The 14,851-nt window shown below is 50.6% G+C and overlaps 1 protein-coding gene across 4 annotated transcripts in view; it reads left to right on the forward strand.

Annotated features, from left to right (window-relative positions):
• The first annotated feature begins 1,937 nt into the window (after nucleotides 1–1,937).
• The window catches only part of Slc7a7 (solute carrier family 7 member 7), a 48,056-nt gene continuing 35,142 nt past the window's right edge, over nucleotides 1,938–14,851 (forward strand). The window contains exons 1-3 of one of the 4 annotated variants that reach the window (XM_032917627.1): nucleotides 1,938–2,016; nucleotides 4,469–4,609; nucleotides 9,236–9,787. In XM_032917627.1, coding sequence (XP_032773518.1) covers nucleotides 9,280–9,787 — 508 coding nt within the window. In that variant the 5' untranslated portion in view covers nucleotides 1,938–2,016; nucleotides 4,469–4,609; nucleotides 9,236–9,279. The other 3 variants (XM_032917628.1, XM_032917625.1, XM_032917624.1) reach the window with 3 other exon arrangements.

Here is a 14,851-nt window from a genome sequence, read left to right on the forward strand (position 1 = left end):
CTTTTGGAGCTGGGGACTGAACCCAGGGCCTTATGCTCACTAGGCAAGCACTCTACCGCTGAGCTAAATCCCCAACCCCCAAGTTTGAGTCTCTAGCAGCTACCTCAACAATAAGGATTGGCGCAATGAGCTTATTATCTTAGCGGGGGTGGGGGTGGGGGGGCTGGGAGGATGGGGAGTTGGAGGGAGGGAGGCAGAAAGAGGCAGGTCCCAGATGCTTGCTGGCCAGATAGCCTTACCAAAAACAGTGAGCTTCAGGGCCAGTGAGAGGCTCTGTCTCAAGGGAATGAGAAGAGTAGGAAAAGAAGACACCTAAGGTACTCTTTTGACTGTCAGAACTCAAGCACGCAAGGCAAGCAAGCACTCCTAAAGAGCCATGTCACTCTGGTCCTTCAAAGACCTTTTCTTCTTTTTCTTTTCTGAGAATGCATGGCTTTCCACTTGCTATGTGACCGAAGATAATTTTAAACTTCTGATCCTCATGTCTTCACCTCCTAAGTGCTGGAATTACAAGCGTGTGCCACCTTGCCAAGTTCAGAGACCCCATCTGTCTCTGCTTGGGTTTGATGAAAGGTTCACTGGACAAGTTCGGTCTTCGAGTCACCTTTGCAGCCGCTATTTTTGGTTAAGTGCTGCCTCCTGGCGACTACTCAGGACGCTTTCGGGGCACCGTGGCCACTTTTTTAATTTGGGACCTAGAAGCTGATGCAACAGCTCCCCCGAGGGGGCGGAGAGTCAGAACACACAGACAGGCAGAGATAAAGTCCGGGAGACCCCTCCCCCCGGCTGCAAGCAGGCACCGCCCCCGTCCCCGCTGTCCCCGGGGATTCCCGGCCTGGGTTCCTTCAGCCAGCTCTTCGGTTGGAGGCAGGGACTGTCTAGGGTTGGAATTTTTGGTCAGACCGCCGTCTGGCTGACAGCTCGGGCTGGATTGGGAGGGAAGGGAAGAGGAAGCTGAGTGTGCCTGGGGCAGAGGACACGTCTCCAAGGGTATCCGCAATCATTTTCATTCCCCGGGGACTCATCATGTAGGCGCGGGGCCGGGCTTGGGGTCGGCTTATAGGGTCTCTGGGTTCTCAGACCTTTGCTTCCTTCGCTCTCATTCACCACAATTCCTTATTCTAGAGCTTCTTAGATAAAAGGGAAGAGCCCAGCCCTGGTCGGCTCCTGCCCATTCGAGGGCAAGCCGGATGATTGTGGCTAGGTCCGGTCTTGAGCGGTAGATATTTTAGAGCTGCAGACCAAGAGAAAGACCCAACAAAAGAGAGGTGCGGGACGGAGCCCCAGTGAATGGAGAGTAACGGGGGAGGAAGCTTGGGAGAGAAGCAAAGGTGAGCCCGCTGGTGGAGGGGGATGGGCCACATCTAGATGAGGGTCTCCAGGAAAGAACGTTAGGTGTGGGCCTTTTAGTTTTTCCATTAGCTAAAACAAAAGTCAATTTCGTTTCTGGTGTACCTGTATGTTGAGTGTGGTGTATGAGCTTTGTGTGTGTGTGTGTGTGTGTGTGTGTGTGTGTGTGTGTGTGTGTGGCGGGGGCGGTGCTTGTGCCTGTACACACCTGGCATCAGAGGATGCAGGGTATATTCCCTTGAGACAAGGCCTCTCACCCTATTTGGTGCTAGGCTGGCAGCCAGCAAGTGTCAGTAATCTTCCTGTCTCCACCCATAGTAGCTTTTTACCAGGGAGCTGGGATTAGAACTCAGGTCTTACTGCTTGGGCAGCTATCAATCTTAGCTACTTCGCCATTTCACCCACGGAACCTGTCCCTCCTGTCCTCCCCGCACTCCTCCCCCCTTTCATTTTTTTTCCGTCATCTTCTCTGTTCTTCCTTTTTTGGAAACAGGTTCTTGGCAGTCTAGACCAACCTCAGACTCAATATGTATCGAGGCTGGCCTTCAACTCCAGATCTTTCTGCCTCCACATCTGAGTTTGAATGACCATGGCGAGCCCTAAACTTGGCACGCTGCCACTGCACCGGCTGTTCGGAGGTGGAACCCCGGGTCCTGTGCTTGCTAGGTAAGTGCTCTGTCTGCCGGCCCAAAAGTCAAGTTCAAACTGTTTTAGGCCTGTCAGTAAAAGTGAAAACCACATTCTTTCCCTTAAGTGCATCAAAACAGGAAAGATTAAGTATCTGTGAATTCTCCTTACTCTACGTAGGGATAGTGAAGGGGGCAGTTCTGAAGCTAAGGGTATCAACACTGGGTGGCCTGGATGGCAAATTCAAGGACCCATCCAGGAGCCCACCCAGCCGGGAAATCAGAGACAGAATCAACCCTTTCTTTCTTTCTTTCTTTCTTTCTTTCTTTCTTTCTTTCTTTCTTTCTTCCTTTTCTTCCTTTCTTCATATATTGGTGGTTTGTGTGAGGTTCCCCGCCTTCTTAGGGTCCAATGGGGAACAGAGCTCTTATGATGCTAATCTGCTATTGGCTGAGATGATGACAGAAAGTACCAGGAATGAAAAATGTCACAGAGAACAATGTTCTCAGCAGGAAGAACAGCCCAACAGTCAAACTGACATTGCAAAAGCTCTGTGGTGGGAGTGAGGTTGTTGTGTGGTCCCAGCAAGAGGGAAAGCAGTGCCAGCTCTGTCTCTCTTCCTGTGAACCTCCCTCACTGATAACCTGGACTTGTCCCCAGAGTAAGATTAAAGGGCAGGTCAGCCAGGAAGTGGCCTGGAATCTAAAAGAACCTCACGTTTTCCCTGGGATACTTCTGATTTGGTGCCAGCGAACTCTGGCTTCTGCCTTTTGGTAACATATAACTTGGCTCCCCATCTAGGGATGCGGTCAGAATTCTTTTTAAAGTTTACTCTATGATTTTTATGCGTATATATGTGCTGTGAGTGAGTACTGCACTTGGATATAAGAGCCTAGAGAGGCCAGAAGAGGGTGTCAGATGACCTGGAGATCCAGGCAGTCAGGAGCGGCCTGAGGTGGGTGAGGTGGCTGTGGAATAGCAGCATATGCCGTCTCTCCAGTCTCCGGTGAGAATTCTCGAGTCCTTATCTGGACCACATCTGGAGTAATTTATGGAACAGATGGCTGCCCAAAGGCAGCGGTCACACCTGGATTGTGCGAATACTTCTTGTGCTGTGACGTGCCGCTCCCCTGGACAGAGATTTATACTGGCTACATCTTCAGTGGCTTAAAATGCCTACTAAGAAGTATCTTCTGAAAATTATATCTCTGATTCTGAATATAAGGAGGCTCATCTAGTTTAAACTTAAGAACTTTATTTATTTATTATGTATTTATTTAATATAGATTGGTGATTTGACTGCACGTATGTCTGTGTGAGGGTGTCAGATGCCCTGGAACAGGAGTTACAGACATTTGTGAGCCGCCATGTGGTTGCTGGGAATTGAATCTAGGTCCTCTGAAAGAAGCCAGTGTTCTTAACCTCTGAGCCATCTCTCCAGCCCCTTAAATTCTTTTTCTTTTTTTTTTTTTATTAGTGTATGTGTGTACGTGTATCCACAGTGCATGTGTGGAGGCAGAGGACAGCTCTGCTATTTATTTATTTATTTATTTATTTATTTATTTATTTATTTATTTATTTTTGAGACAAAGTTTCTCTATGTATCCCGTCTACCCTACATCTCTCTATGTAAGCTAGTCTGGGTTCAAACTCCTGGGAACTCACAGAGATCTGCCTATGCTGGGTTTAGAGGATTAAACTCTGCACCACCCCACCATGTGTGGCCAGGGACAACTTTTGGGAGTTGCCTTTCCCCTTTCCTCTGTGGGTTTCAGGGCTTATATCAGCTTGTCAGGTTTTGACGGCGAGCACTTTGATCTGCAGAACCATCTCCCCAGTTCTCTCCTCGTTTTTTAGTCCAGGGTCACATTTTCTCCGTTTCTGCAAAGTAAACATTTAACAGATATTTAAATAACAGTGGTTTGAAAGGCTGCCAACTTTAGGAATGTGCCCAGGGTGGCACGGGCCTAGTTGGTTTTTACCTAGTAATTCAGTCTCATTGTTCACAACTCCTCAGCCAATTAGGGATCTGAGCTGGGAGGGAGCTCACTGATATCTGGGTACAAACTTGTTTGTACTCACAGGTGGCCTTCATTGGTATGCATTGGCCTCCTGGGCTTGTTTTCCAGGCTGAGATGGCACAAACTCTTGAGATAGGACTGCAGAGTTTCAATGGCCTCAAGGTGGGATCTTGAGATCAAAGGCAGTGAGCACAGAAGGCAGGGTTGGAGAGTTAGGACACGGAATGGAGGAGAGGTCGAGAGGGGCCTCAGGAGGGTACACTTAAACACTCAGCAAGCTAGGGCAACAAGGAGGAAGGAAGGCAACGGGCTGAGGTGGGGAGGAGGAGCCCAACAGAGAAGATACCCGGGTGCCAGCCGGCTCTGAGGTCCTCCCGGTCTGACCAGGCAATCTCAGCCCAAGCTCGTCCTCTGGCCCCTCCCCACCGCCGGCTAGAGTCACACATGTGTTTTCCTGTTTTCCATTTCAGTCCCAGGCACCCTCTGCCTTTTCTGCTCCTCCGTGTCAACAGCTGCTGAAGTCACACCCCCGATTCTCTTACCTACCTCTCCTCACCCCAGTGTGCTGCTAGCCCCCTCCTCCCTGCACTTGCCCAGAGGCCTCCAGACAGGTAAGAGGCGGGGAAGCGAGGAAAACGAATGTGTAGGGAAGCACAGGAGGAGGATGGAATACCTGAAATTTGGCCAAAGAGAGGGGAAGAACCTTATTTCTTGGCCCCTAGCTCTGGCACTGTCTGGGTAGAGTGCTCTGTCCGGGGACTTCAGCTCTTTAGTTAATGGAAGCTCTGGTCAGAGCAGTAAACAGTTTCTTTTTTTAAATTCACTTTTTTTTTTTTTTAAGGGACGGTTTTAGCTATAGTGGACTATAGAAAAACAAATGGCGAACTGGAGAGGGAGGGGCTGAGCAGCTATGGAGGCTGGATAAGGAGTCGAACTTCACTACTATGTATCTGTTTTGTTTCTGTTGTTAAGGGAGGCAATCCAGGCTAGTTGCACAGCGAGGAAGGCAAGCCCTGGGGTCTCTGGGGGGACAAAGTGTGTTCTCACAGGAGCTCCCTGAGCTTGGTAGGCTCCTGGAGGAAGGGCGTTTTGGTGTTGCTGTTGAAGCATGAAGCATGATTGTTTAACACTGGCTGGCAGCTCTGTCAGGCACTCGTGCCTGGGGGGGTTCTGCTGCCTGCTCTTGGAAGCCCTGGATTGGAAACTTCCTTAGGCTGTAGAATGAGTGCATTTTTTTTTTCTGGAATAGCCGTGATGTCCTTAGAGATGAGCACAGCAAAAGAAAAGGAAAATGACAAGCAGTGTGTCAGCTTCTATAAAATCTGCCCTGGCTGAGTTCCTCCTAGGGGGAGAGCCTAGGGGATGCTGCTTTACCAGGCTGTCTGAACGGTGGAAGCGGGACAGCGAGAGCCAAAAGTGGCGTCCTCTTGTCTTTGGTGCTAGGCAGTGGGTGAGGAAAGAGGGAACATCTCCGTGAGTGGCAGCCTGCCCTGCCTGGTTGCAGAGGGCTTAGGAAGCTGGGAAGAAGATTCCATTTGTTGTACTTCCTGATGAGACCACTAGGGGGTGCTGTTTGCTGGAGTGTGGGTTCCATCCATCCTTAAGTTCCTTAAGGATTTCACTGGGGGTTTGTTTGTTTGTTTGGTTGGTTGGTTTTTTTTGGGGGGGCCAACCATGAGCTCAATCTCATGGACCCTCACGTCCTTTTCTCCTTTCTCCTTTCCAGGGATTCACATTCAAGTCTGTACGCCATTGACAGCAAGTGCATTTTGATCCTAAAAGGGCAGGTGTCTTGATGTGTGTTTCTGTGTCTGTAACAGAAGTCAAAGCACTCTGGGTAGACATTGTGACCTCTCCTCACCCAAAATGAGAATGGGAGGTGCAGCCCCAAGGCAATGACAGCACTTCCGCCCATGCTGCCCTCTAAAGACTACAGAGGCTTGCTTTCCAATCTAATCTTAGTCCGTGCTAGGTAATTCATTACAGAGCCACCTGGAGTGGTTTCCTGTCTAAAGGGATGGTCAAGTGACCAGAGACAATGGAGGGCCAGATTGCTGGAAGCTGAGGAGACAGCATAGCTCTGTGATCTTTGCTGCCTGCCTCCTGTCTGCTTTGGCACCCTGCAGAGTGTGTACTCCCTGCTTTTGGATTGCATACATTCCACTGAACTAATGCACCGAAATGTGCGCTGGCATGTCTGGCCTGGACAAGAACTCAAGCAATGTTAGCATTACCATCACGGACACGCTGCAGGGGATGCTGGGAGAAAAGGACAGTGTCTTCAAGATGGATTTCAGATGGTCGTAGGGCTGTCTTGTGAGAAACACGATCTTTAAAGTTTTTTTTAAAATGTGTTTTTACGTGTATGGGTGTTTTGCCTGCCTGTGTCTGCCTGCTATGTGCGTATCAGCAGCCATGGAGTCTAGCAGAGGGCATCAAGTTGTGAGCTGGCATGCGGGTGCTGGGTATGGAGCCTGGTTTCTCAAGAACAGACAGCACTCTGAGCCATCTCTCCACCCTCAGGCATGGTCTTTGGGAGGCCTAGGCCCAGCATTCCATCTTGGTTTAGCTGAAGGACTTAAGGGGTCCGAATGGGAAGCCGAGTGAGCACAGAGATGAACTGTCTCGGTTTGTTTCTGTAGAATAACCAAAGAGGGGAAGAGGAGGCAGGAGGAGGGATAGACAGTTGGGTTTCAGAACAGGTAGGCTGTAAAAAAGGCTCAGTACACCAGAGTTAAAGTAGGTTATAAAGGTAGAACAAACTGTGGTTTTCAAATTGTAGGACTTTTTCTGTTTATTCTGGGCCTGTCTAGCATAGCTCAGTGAAACCTCATTTCCACACTATTTTGGCATGAGGGTAGATAAGCACTCTACCACTGAGCTGAGCTATACTCCAGCTTTCTATATATATAGAAATATATATATATATATATATATATATATATATATTAGGTTTTTGAGACAGAGTTTCTCTGCATAGCCCTTGCTGCCCTAGAACTCCCTCTGTAGGCCAGACTAGGCTGGCCTTGAACTTGAACTCAGATTGCTGCCTGCCTCTGCCTCCTGAGTGCTGGGTTTAAAGGTGTGTGCCACCATGCCCAGCTAATTATTTTATTATAGTGTGTGTGCGTGCACGCATGGACAAGTGAAGCTCAGAGAACAGTGGGAAGTTTTCTTCTCCTTCCATTGTGGGCTTCCATTGTGGGCAGCCCCCCTCTTGACATGAGGGTTCACTCTGTAGCCCAGTCTGGCCTTAACCAAATAGGATCCTCCTGTCTCAGCCTTCTGAGTGGTGGGGTTACAGGGATGAGGCAATCACGTCTGAGCCTCCACATGTTTTTAAGAAATCGAGGGACGCTTGTATTGGGACATTCACAGGAAGTTTCGGAAGCTGCAGAGGCTTTAGCGCGTTTCCCTAGGGGTGAAAGAGTATACTGGTGGGGTGGAGTTGTATCCAGAAGCTTGATCACATTTCTGAGCCATATTTCTTTTGAAATAGCTCGAGGCTCAGACTTTGGGGTGATGACTTGAGTCGAGAGGCAGCCACCCCTCTCTCTGTGTGTGGGGAAGTGTACAGGGCTCTCACTTAGAGCGCCACGCAGGGCGTCTGAACCGCTCTCACTCTCATACTTCCTCCAATCTCAGCCTATGAACAATGTGCCGCGTTCTGTAACCTTCCTGCCTTTCTTGTTTCGGCTGAGAGAGAAGTGAGGTTTGGGTGGAGCGTGGAGGAAGCGTGGGAAGAGGTCTGTGCCACCGGCTGTCTGTCCTTGGTAACTTATTAGGCTCTCCGGGGGTTTCAGAGAGCACACCCAGTTAGCTGTCCCTTCCTCCGGGCCTCCTGTCCTGGGGCAGAACCGACAAAGGAGAATCCTGACCGAGCACCTTCTTATCACAGAAAGTGCTGAGCCAGGAGCTCCTAGCTGCCCCTTTCGCAGATGTGAAAGGCCCGTGAACCTTGGACCCAGATGGTTGCTCAACGTTCCTCTCCCTTTTCCTCACCCCTTCCTTTTCTAGCTCCCTCACCTCCTCCTCCCCTCTTGACCTGACTTAAATCCGGTAGGCATTTGTCTGGGTTTCCCTTTTACTGCTGGAGGAAGGAGGAGTTGTCAGACCACTGCTCTTGGAGGGTGTGTGTGCCTCTTTGTCTCAGAGACTGCGCCTGGCCATCGCTGTGGGAACCTCCTTATATCCAGAGGCAGGGAGTGAGTGTGCCCCACCCTGTCCCCTCGCTAAACCCTCTGCTGTCCTCTGTACGTCCAGTCACTTCCTCAGCTCCAGAGCCTCTTGCGGGAGTGTTTCGCCATTTGTCTGATTAAGCGTTCCTATTTTGTGCAGCTGTGCAGCTGTCTCTAGCTCTGTATTTCGGGGCATCTGCCGCCGGGCTTTTAGTCCTTTCTTTTCCTCGGTTTGCTCTGCTATGCCTGCAGCAGTTCTGTGGTGGTGGTGGGGCAGCCACCTCCCACTGCCTCCAGTCACCTCTGGGTTCTGCTATGTATTTGGGCCACCCTTCCCCAAGCTCATTCCTACTTTTTTTTGGCTGGTGTGGATGGGAGAGATTTGGCGGCAGGAGGCCCGGGATGCTAGAGGCTAGGACAGGTATCTGGAGAAGGAAAAAAGCGGTACAAAGAGAGTCGCCTGCCTTTCTTTTTCAGGATGGGTGGGGCTGCTTGGGCTTTGCCAACATCTAAGATGCCAGCTGACCATTTGTTAATGGATATTCCCGAACAGGGAGGTGGCCGTGCATCTGTAGCAGGAGCGCTCTAAAAGCTTCAGCCTAGCACACAGACTCCTTAGGGGAAAGAGCAGCAAATCCGCAAAAAGAGGATCTAGCAAACCCGTTGCTTTCAGGGCTGGTTCCTCATGCAGGCGTCTCAGCATAGAGACATTTGAAACTGAAATCAGAGGGAAGAGAGGCTTTGGGGGTGGGGGGGAGGGTTGCGGGGCCGGGGGTGGTGGGGAGGCAGAAAAAAGTTTTACCAAGCTACCTCATTCCTGTCCTGTGTCATAATAAGCCGAGGGTTTCGTTGTCAGATAAATGAGGTATGCTGCACCCTACTGATGCTTTTCTGGGGGAACAGTCAAGTCAGAGCCATTTTGACAAGCCTTTGGGGTGTTGTGGGGAGACAGAAGTGAGAAGGGTCTCTGGGTTGGTGGGTGCTGACTGTCTTGGGCCCCGTGGGGTGGAAGGGAGAGATTCTGCAGCTACCAACAACACAGCCTTCTTTCTTCCTTAGAGGGCGATGCAAGGGAGCTGGTGAAGACTTGCCTTCTCTCCGCCATGGTCGCCAGCACCAAGTATGAAGTGGCCGCTCAGAACGAGGCAGACGAGGCAGATGGCTCTGCTCAGGGGGATGGGGCGGGCCCTGCGACTGAGCAGGTAAAACTGAAGAAGGAGATCTCGCTGCTTAATGGCGTGTGCCTGATAGTGGGGAACATGATCGGCTCCGGGATCTTTGTCTCCCCCAAGGGCGTACTCATGTACAGTGCCTCTTTTGGCCTCTCGCTGGTCATCTGGGCTGTTGGGGGCATTTTCTCCGTCTTTGGGGCCCTGTGTTATGCCGAACTGGGTACCACCATTAAGAAATCCGGGGCCAGCTATGCGTACATCCTGGAGGCCTTCGGGGGATTTCTCGCCTTCATCCGCCTCTGGACTTCTCTTCTCATCATTGAACCCACCAGCCAGGCCGTCATTGCCATCACCTTTGCCAACTACATGGTGCAGCCCCTCTTCCCGAGCTGTGGCGCTCCCTATGCTGCTGGCCGCCTGCTGGCCGCTGCCTGCATCTGTAAGTAGAGATGGGGCAGGATTGGTGATGTGGAGGACTGGACAGGAGCAGGGGTGTGAGTCCAGTCGAGGAGGAGGAGGAGGAGGAGGAGGAGGAGGAGGAGGAGGAGGAGGAGGAGGAGGAGGAGGAGGAGGAGGAGGAGGAGGAGGAGGAGGTAGGAGTTGGGAAATGAATGCCTGTGACAGTTTTTTTTTTAATTGTAAAAATTAATGTACACCGCCAGGGTATAGCTTAATAAGCTCTCAAGCGGAGGCTCTGGGTTCGACGGCCAGTGATACCCCTAAAGAGTTTTGCATGAAAATTCAGTTCAGCTTAGTTTAAGGTTCAGTGAGGCAGCCAGTTCAAGTGCTTGCCTCGCATGCATGAAGACACGCTTTGACTCCCCAGCACTGCACAGACTGTATGTACGAGTTAGTACCTGTAACTCCAGCGTCTGGGAGATGGAGGTCTCCTGAGAGCCAGGAGTTCAAGGTCACCTCTTCCTTAGCAAGTTTGAGGCCAGCCTTGCATAGAAGAGAGCCCGTCTCCAAAGGCAAGCAAACAGGTTGGATGTAATGGAGTTAATGCCTTTAACTCCAGAAGGCAGCTAGATGGGTTTCTGGGGCCAGCCTGGTCCACGTATCGAAACCATGTCATAAACAAACAAACAAATAAACAAACAATTAATTGAATATAGTGTTAAAAAATAAAGGTAGATCCAGGTGGTGGTGGTGCACACCTTTAGGCCCAGTACTCAGGAGGCAGAGGCAGGTGGATTTCTTTGAGTTTGAAGCCATCCTGGTCTACAGAGTGAGTTCCAGGATAGCCAGGGCTACAAAAAGAAAACTTGTCTTGAATCCCTCCACCCGCTGCAAAAGGAAGAAAGTCGCTCACCCCACGCCCCTAATGCTGCTGGTTGCCTGTAGCAACTGGCATGATCTTCCTAATTGTTCTCCTTCAAGGATAGGTTGGGTTTTAGTTTTGTTTTTTAATGAGGTGGGGATGGCATCACGCCTATATTGCTGCACCTCCTCGCATTTATCAGATTACCGAGCTGCGGGCCTGTTTATGGCGTCATACACCGGTTCCAGCTTTGTAGATTTATAATGATTCTGGGTAAGGGTGCACTGGGGTAGTTAGTTAGCCTTTATGCACTTCCAGGAGTTTCCATTTTTCCTTCCTTCCTTTTCTCCTCCTCCTTTTTCTGAGACAGGGTCTTGCTGTATAGCACAGGCTGACCTGGAACTCACCACAGAACCCACTCTGGCCTTGGCATCTTTGTGGCCCAGCCTCTGAAGTACTAGGATTGTAAGTGCGTGCCACTGTGTCTGGCTCATGAGTGATTTTTAAAAAAAAAAAAAGATTTATTTATTTATTTTATGTATATGAGTACACTGTCGCTGTCTTCAGACACACCAGAAGAGGGCATCAGATCCCATTACAGATGGTTGTGAGCCACCATGTGGTTGCTGGGATTTGAACTCAGGACCTCTGGAAGAGCAGTCAGCGCTCTTAACCACTGAGCCATCTCTCCAGCCCATGAGCGGATTTTTAATCATGTATTAATATGCAGTCGCCGTGTGTCTTACAGGATACAGTGTGGCACTTTATATTTTTGGTTGTGAGCCTGGCCTTTAATGGCCGAGCCATCTCTCCATCCATATGCACAGCGTGAGTCATCATCAGCTGGGGACGGGCGGGCATTCCTGTCATCCCATATGTATACTGTCATTTCTCTCTGTTAGGAATGTTTGAAGTCCTCAGTAAAGTGTGGCCAACCATAGTCTGACTGTGCTGTGTAATCTTAGCAGTAATTGGTCCTTTCCAGTTGCACCCTTGGTCTATCAGTCTTTCTATTTCCCCCTCCACACCCCAACCCGCCTTCCTTGCCCCTCCCAGGTTCTGGGAGCCCTCTTCCTCCCTCTTCTTTTTTTGAGCACTGTTCTATTATCACCTTAAAAAGAAATCAAGGCAGGGTCTTACTGTGCATCTCTGGCTGACCTGGAACTTGCTGTGTAGACCAGGCTGGTTTCAAACCGGCTTCCGGCTCCCAAGTTTCATTTCTGTTCAGGATTGCTCCAGCTATTGAGTGCCCCCCCCCATATAAATTTTGTGATTTAATAACAAAAAGTAATCTGTGTGTCTGCGTAAGCAGAACCGGAAGGAGATAGCAGGTGTTTTGCTCCCTCGAGGTCTAACTTACTCCACTAAGACACACTGGGACAAGGTGACTTTCTGAACCTGGATGGAGGCTGGTGGCCAGCAAGCCCGATGACGCTTCTGTGTCTGCCACCAGTAGTGTGACCGTGCCCAGAGTTGTGTGTGGGCTCTGAGGATTTGAACTCAGGTCCTTATGCTGGGCAGCCATCTCCTATCAGCTGCGACTGTTTCTTTCTCCTCTGTGAAGAGTGTCATTGTGTGTCTGCACTGGCTCTGTTGGTTGTTTGAGGCAATACAGACATTTTAGCACTTCTCCAATCCATGTCCCCCCTTCTCCTCCCCTTCTTCCTCCCCTCCCCCTTCCTCCTCCCTTCTTCTTTTTCGAGACAAGGTCTCCCTATATAGTCCTGTCTGTCTTGGGACTCTGTGTTGACCAGGCTGATCTCAAATGCACAGAAATCCACTTGCCTCTGTCTCCTAAGTGCTGGGATCAAAGGATCAAAGGCATGTGCCACCATGCTTGCTCGTGTGTGTGTGTGTGTGTGTGTGTGTGTGTGTGTGTGTGTGTGTGTGTGTGCATGTGTGTGCATGTGTGTTTGTGTGTGTGTGTGCAGTGTGGTGTGGTGTGTGTGTGTGTGTGTGTGTGTGGTGTGGTGTGTGTGTGTGCCTGTGTGTATCCTCCTTAACTTTTAGTGTTGTTTTGTGATTTTCATTGGAGAAATCATTAATTTCCTTGTTCACATTCGTTCTAGGGGCCTTATTTTTGTCAGCTTTTGTGAATGAGAATGGGTCTTGATTTGTCTTCCAGCAACTTCAGTATTGGTGTCGAAAAAGCTGCTTTTGTTTCTTTAAGGCTGGTAACCTTACTGAATTTGTCAGTTCTAACAGGTTTTGACTGGGGTCTTGAGTTTCTCTATGTGTAGCTCATTGTCATGTGTAAACAAAGGCAGCTTGACCTCCTCCCCCATGTCTCAGTGCCCCATTTCTTCATGTGCCTTCTTTTTCTGGCCAGTAGGTCTCATACTGTACTCCCTAAGAGTCAAGCAGGCACTGGGGGGCAGTCTGGACCCCAGAGTGGTGATGGTGAAGAAAAGGAAGATCTGCCAGTTCAGGGCCACTCTTTTCTTTTTGCAGATGAGGGTCACAACTGCCAAGGGGTCTCAGAATTGACATTTGAGTCCAGAGACAGTGTTTCACAAGCCCTGTAATACAGTTTTGTGTATCAGTCCCCCTCCCCCCTGTGTGTGTGTGTGTGTGTGTGTGGTGTGTGTGTGTGTGTGTGTGGTGTGTCCACAGTGTGTGTGTGTCCACAGGTGTGTCCCATGGTGTGTGTGTGTGTGTGTGTGTGTGTGGTGGTGTGTGTGTCCCACAGTGTCCCTCCCCATGTCCACAGTGTGTGTGTGTGTGTGTGTGTGGTGTGGTGTGTGTGTGTGTGGTCCACAGTGTGTCCCCATGGTCCACAGTGTGGTGTGGTGTGTGTGTGTGTGTGTCCCCACAGTCCTGTCTGTGTCCTCCACAGTGTGTGTCTCCCCCATCCTCCACAGTGTCCTGGTGTGGTGTGTGTGTGTGTGTGGTCCCATCCTCCACAGTGTGTGTGTGTGTGTGTCTCCCCATGTGTGTGGTGTGGTGTGTGTGTGTGTGTGTGCGTGTGTGTGTGTGTGTGTGTAACCTTCAATTGTGGTATGTGTGTGCCTGTGCCAGTTTGTGAATGGAGTCAGAAGACAAATCAGGTGTTGGGCCTTACCATCTGCCTGAGAAAAGTTGTCTTTAAAAATGTTAATTTTTTGATAATTTTATTCAATGATTTTGGGTCATTTTCACTTCTTTTGCCCTCTCTCCTCCCCTTCCCCTGCTCTTATGAACCACCTCTGTTTCTCAACAAGTCCCCCTCCCACTTTCCCATCTGTTTTTGCCCCTTGCTGAGTTTAATAATGCTTGTTTACGCGGCCATTGGTGGGGAGTTATTTACTGGTGCATGGGCAGTGCAACAGTGGTTAGACCACTGAAGAAAAGAATTCCTCTGCCAGCCCCTCAGGGCCATGAGCCCCTCCCCTCTTCCTGATGCAGGTAACCACAACGGCAAGGGTTCGTGAATGCAATGACATTTGGAGTCCAGAGACAGTGTTTCACAGTCCTCCTCCCCACCCCCTCCACAGTCCCTCCTCCCCATCCTCCACAGTCCCTTCCCCATCCCCCAGTCTTCCCCATCCTCCACAGTCCTCCCCCATCTTCCACAGTCCCCCCCCCCCTCCACAGTCCCCTCCCCATCCTCCCAGTCCTCCCCATCCTCCACAGTCCCCCCTCCCCATCCTCTCCCACAGTCCTTCTCCCCCCTCCCATCCCATCCTCCACAGTCCTCCCCCATCCTCCACACTCCCCCTCCTCATCTTCTACAGTCCTTCCCATCCTCCACAGTCTTCCTCCTCATCCTCCATAGTCCCCCTCCTCATCCTCCACAGTTCTCCCCATCCTCCACAGTCCTCCTCCCCATCCTCCACAGTCCTCCCCATCCTCCACAGTCCTCCTCCCCATCCTCCACAGTCCTCCTCCCCATCCTCCACAGTCCTCCTCCCCATCCTCCACAGTCCTTCCCCATCCTCCCAGTCCTCCTTCCCATCCTCCACAGTCCCTCAGTCCTCCTCCCCCATCCTCCACAGTCCTCCCCATCCTCCCATCCCCATCCTCCACAGTCCTCTCCCCATCCTCCCAGTCCTTCTCCCCATCCTCCACAGTCCTCCTCCCCATCCTCCACAGTTCTCCTCCCCATCCTCCACAGTCCTCTTCCCCATCCTCCACAGTCTTCCCCATCCTCCATAGCTTACACTGTTTTCATCCTCTCTTCTGAGACGTTCCTTGAGCCTAGAAGCAGGTAATATAGATGTCCTATTTAGGGTTAAACACTCAACAGTCACTTGTCCATAGGAC

This window comes from Rattus rattus, chromosome 12, assembly GCF_011064425.1.
Source record: "Rattus rattus isolate New Zealand chromosome 12, Rrattus_CSIRO_v1, whole genome shotgun sequence".
Taxonomy (NCBI): Eukaryota; Metazoa; Chordata; class Mammalia; order Rodentia; family Muridae; genus Rattus; species Rattus rattus.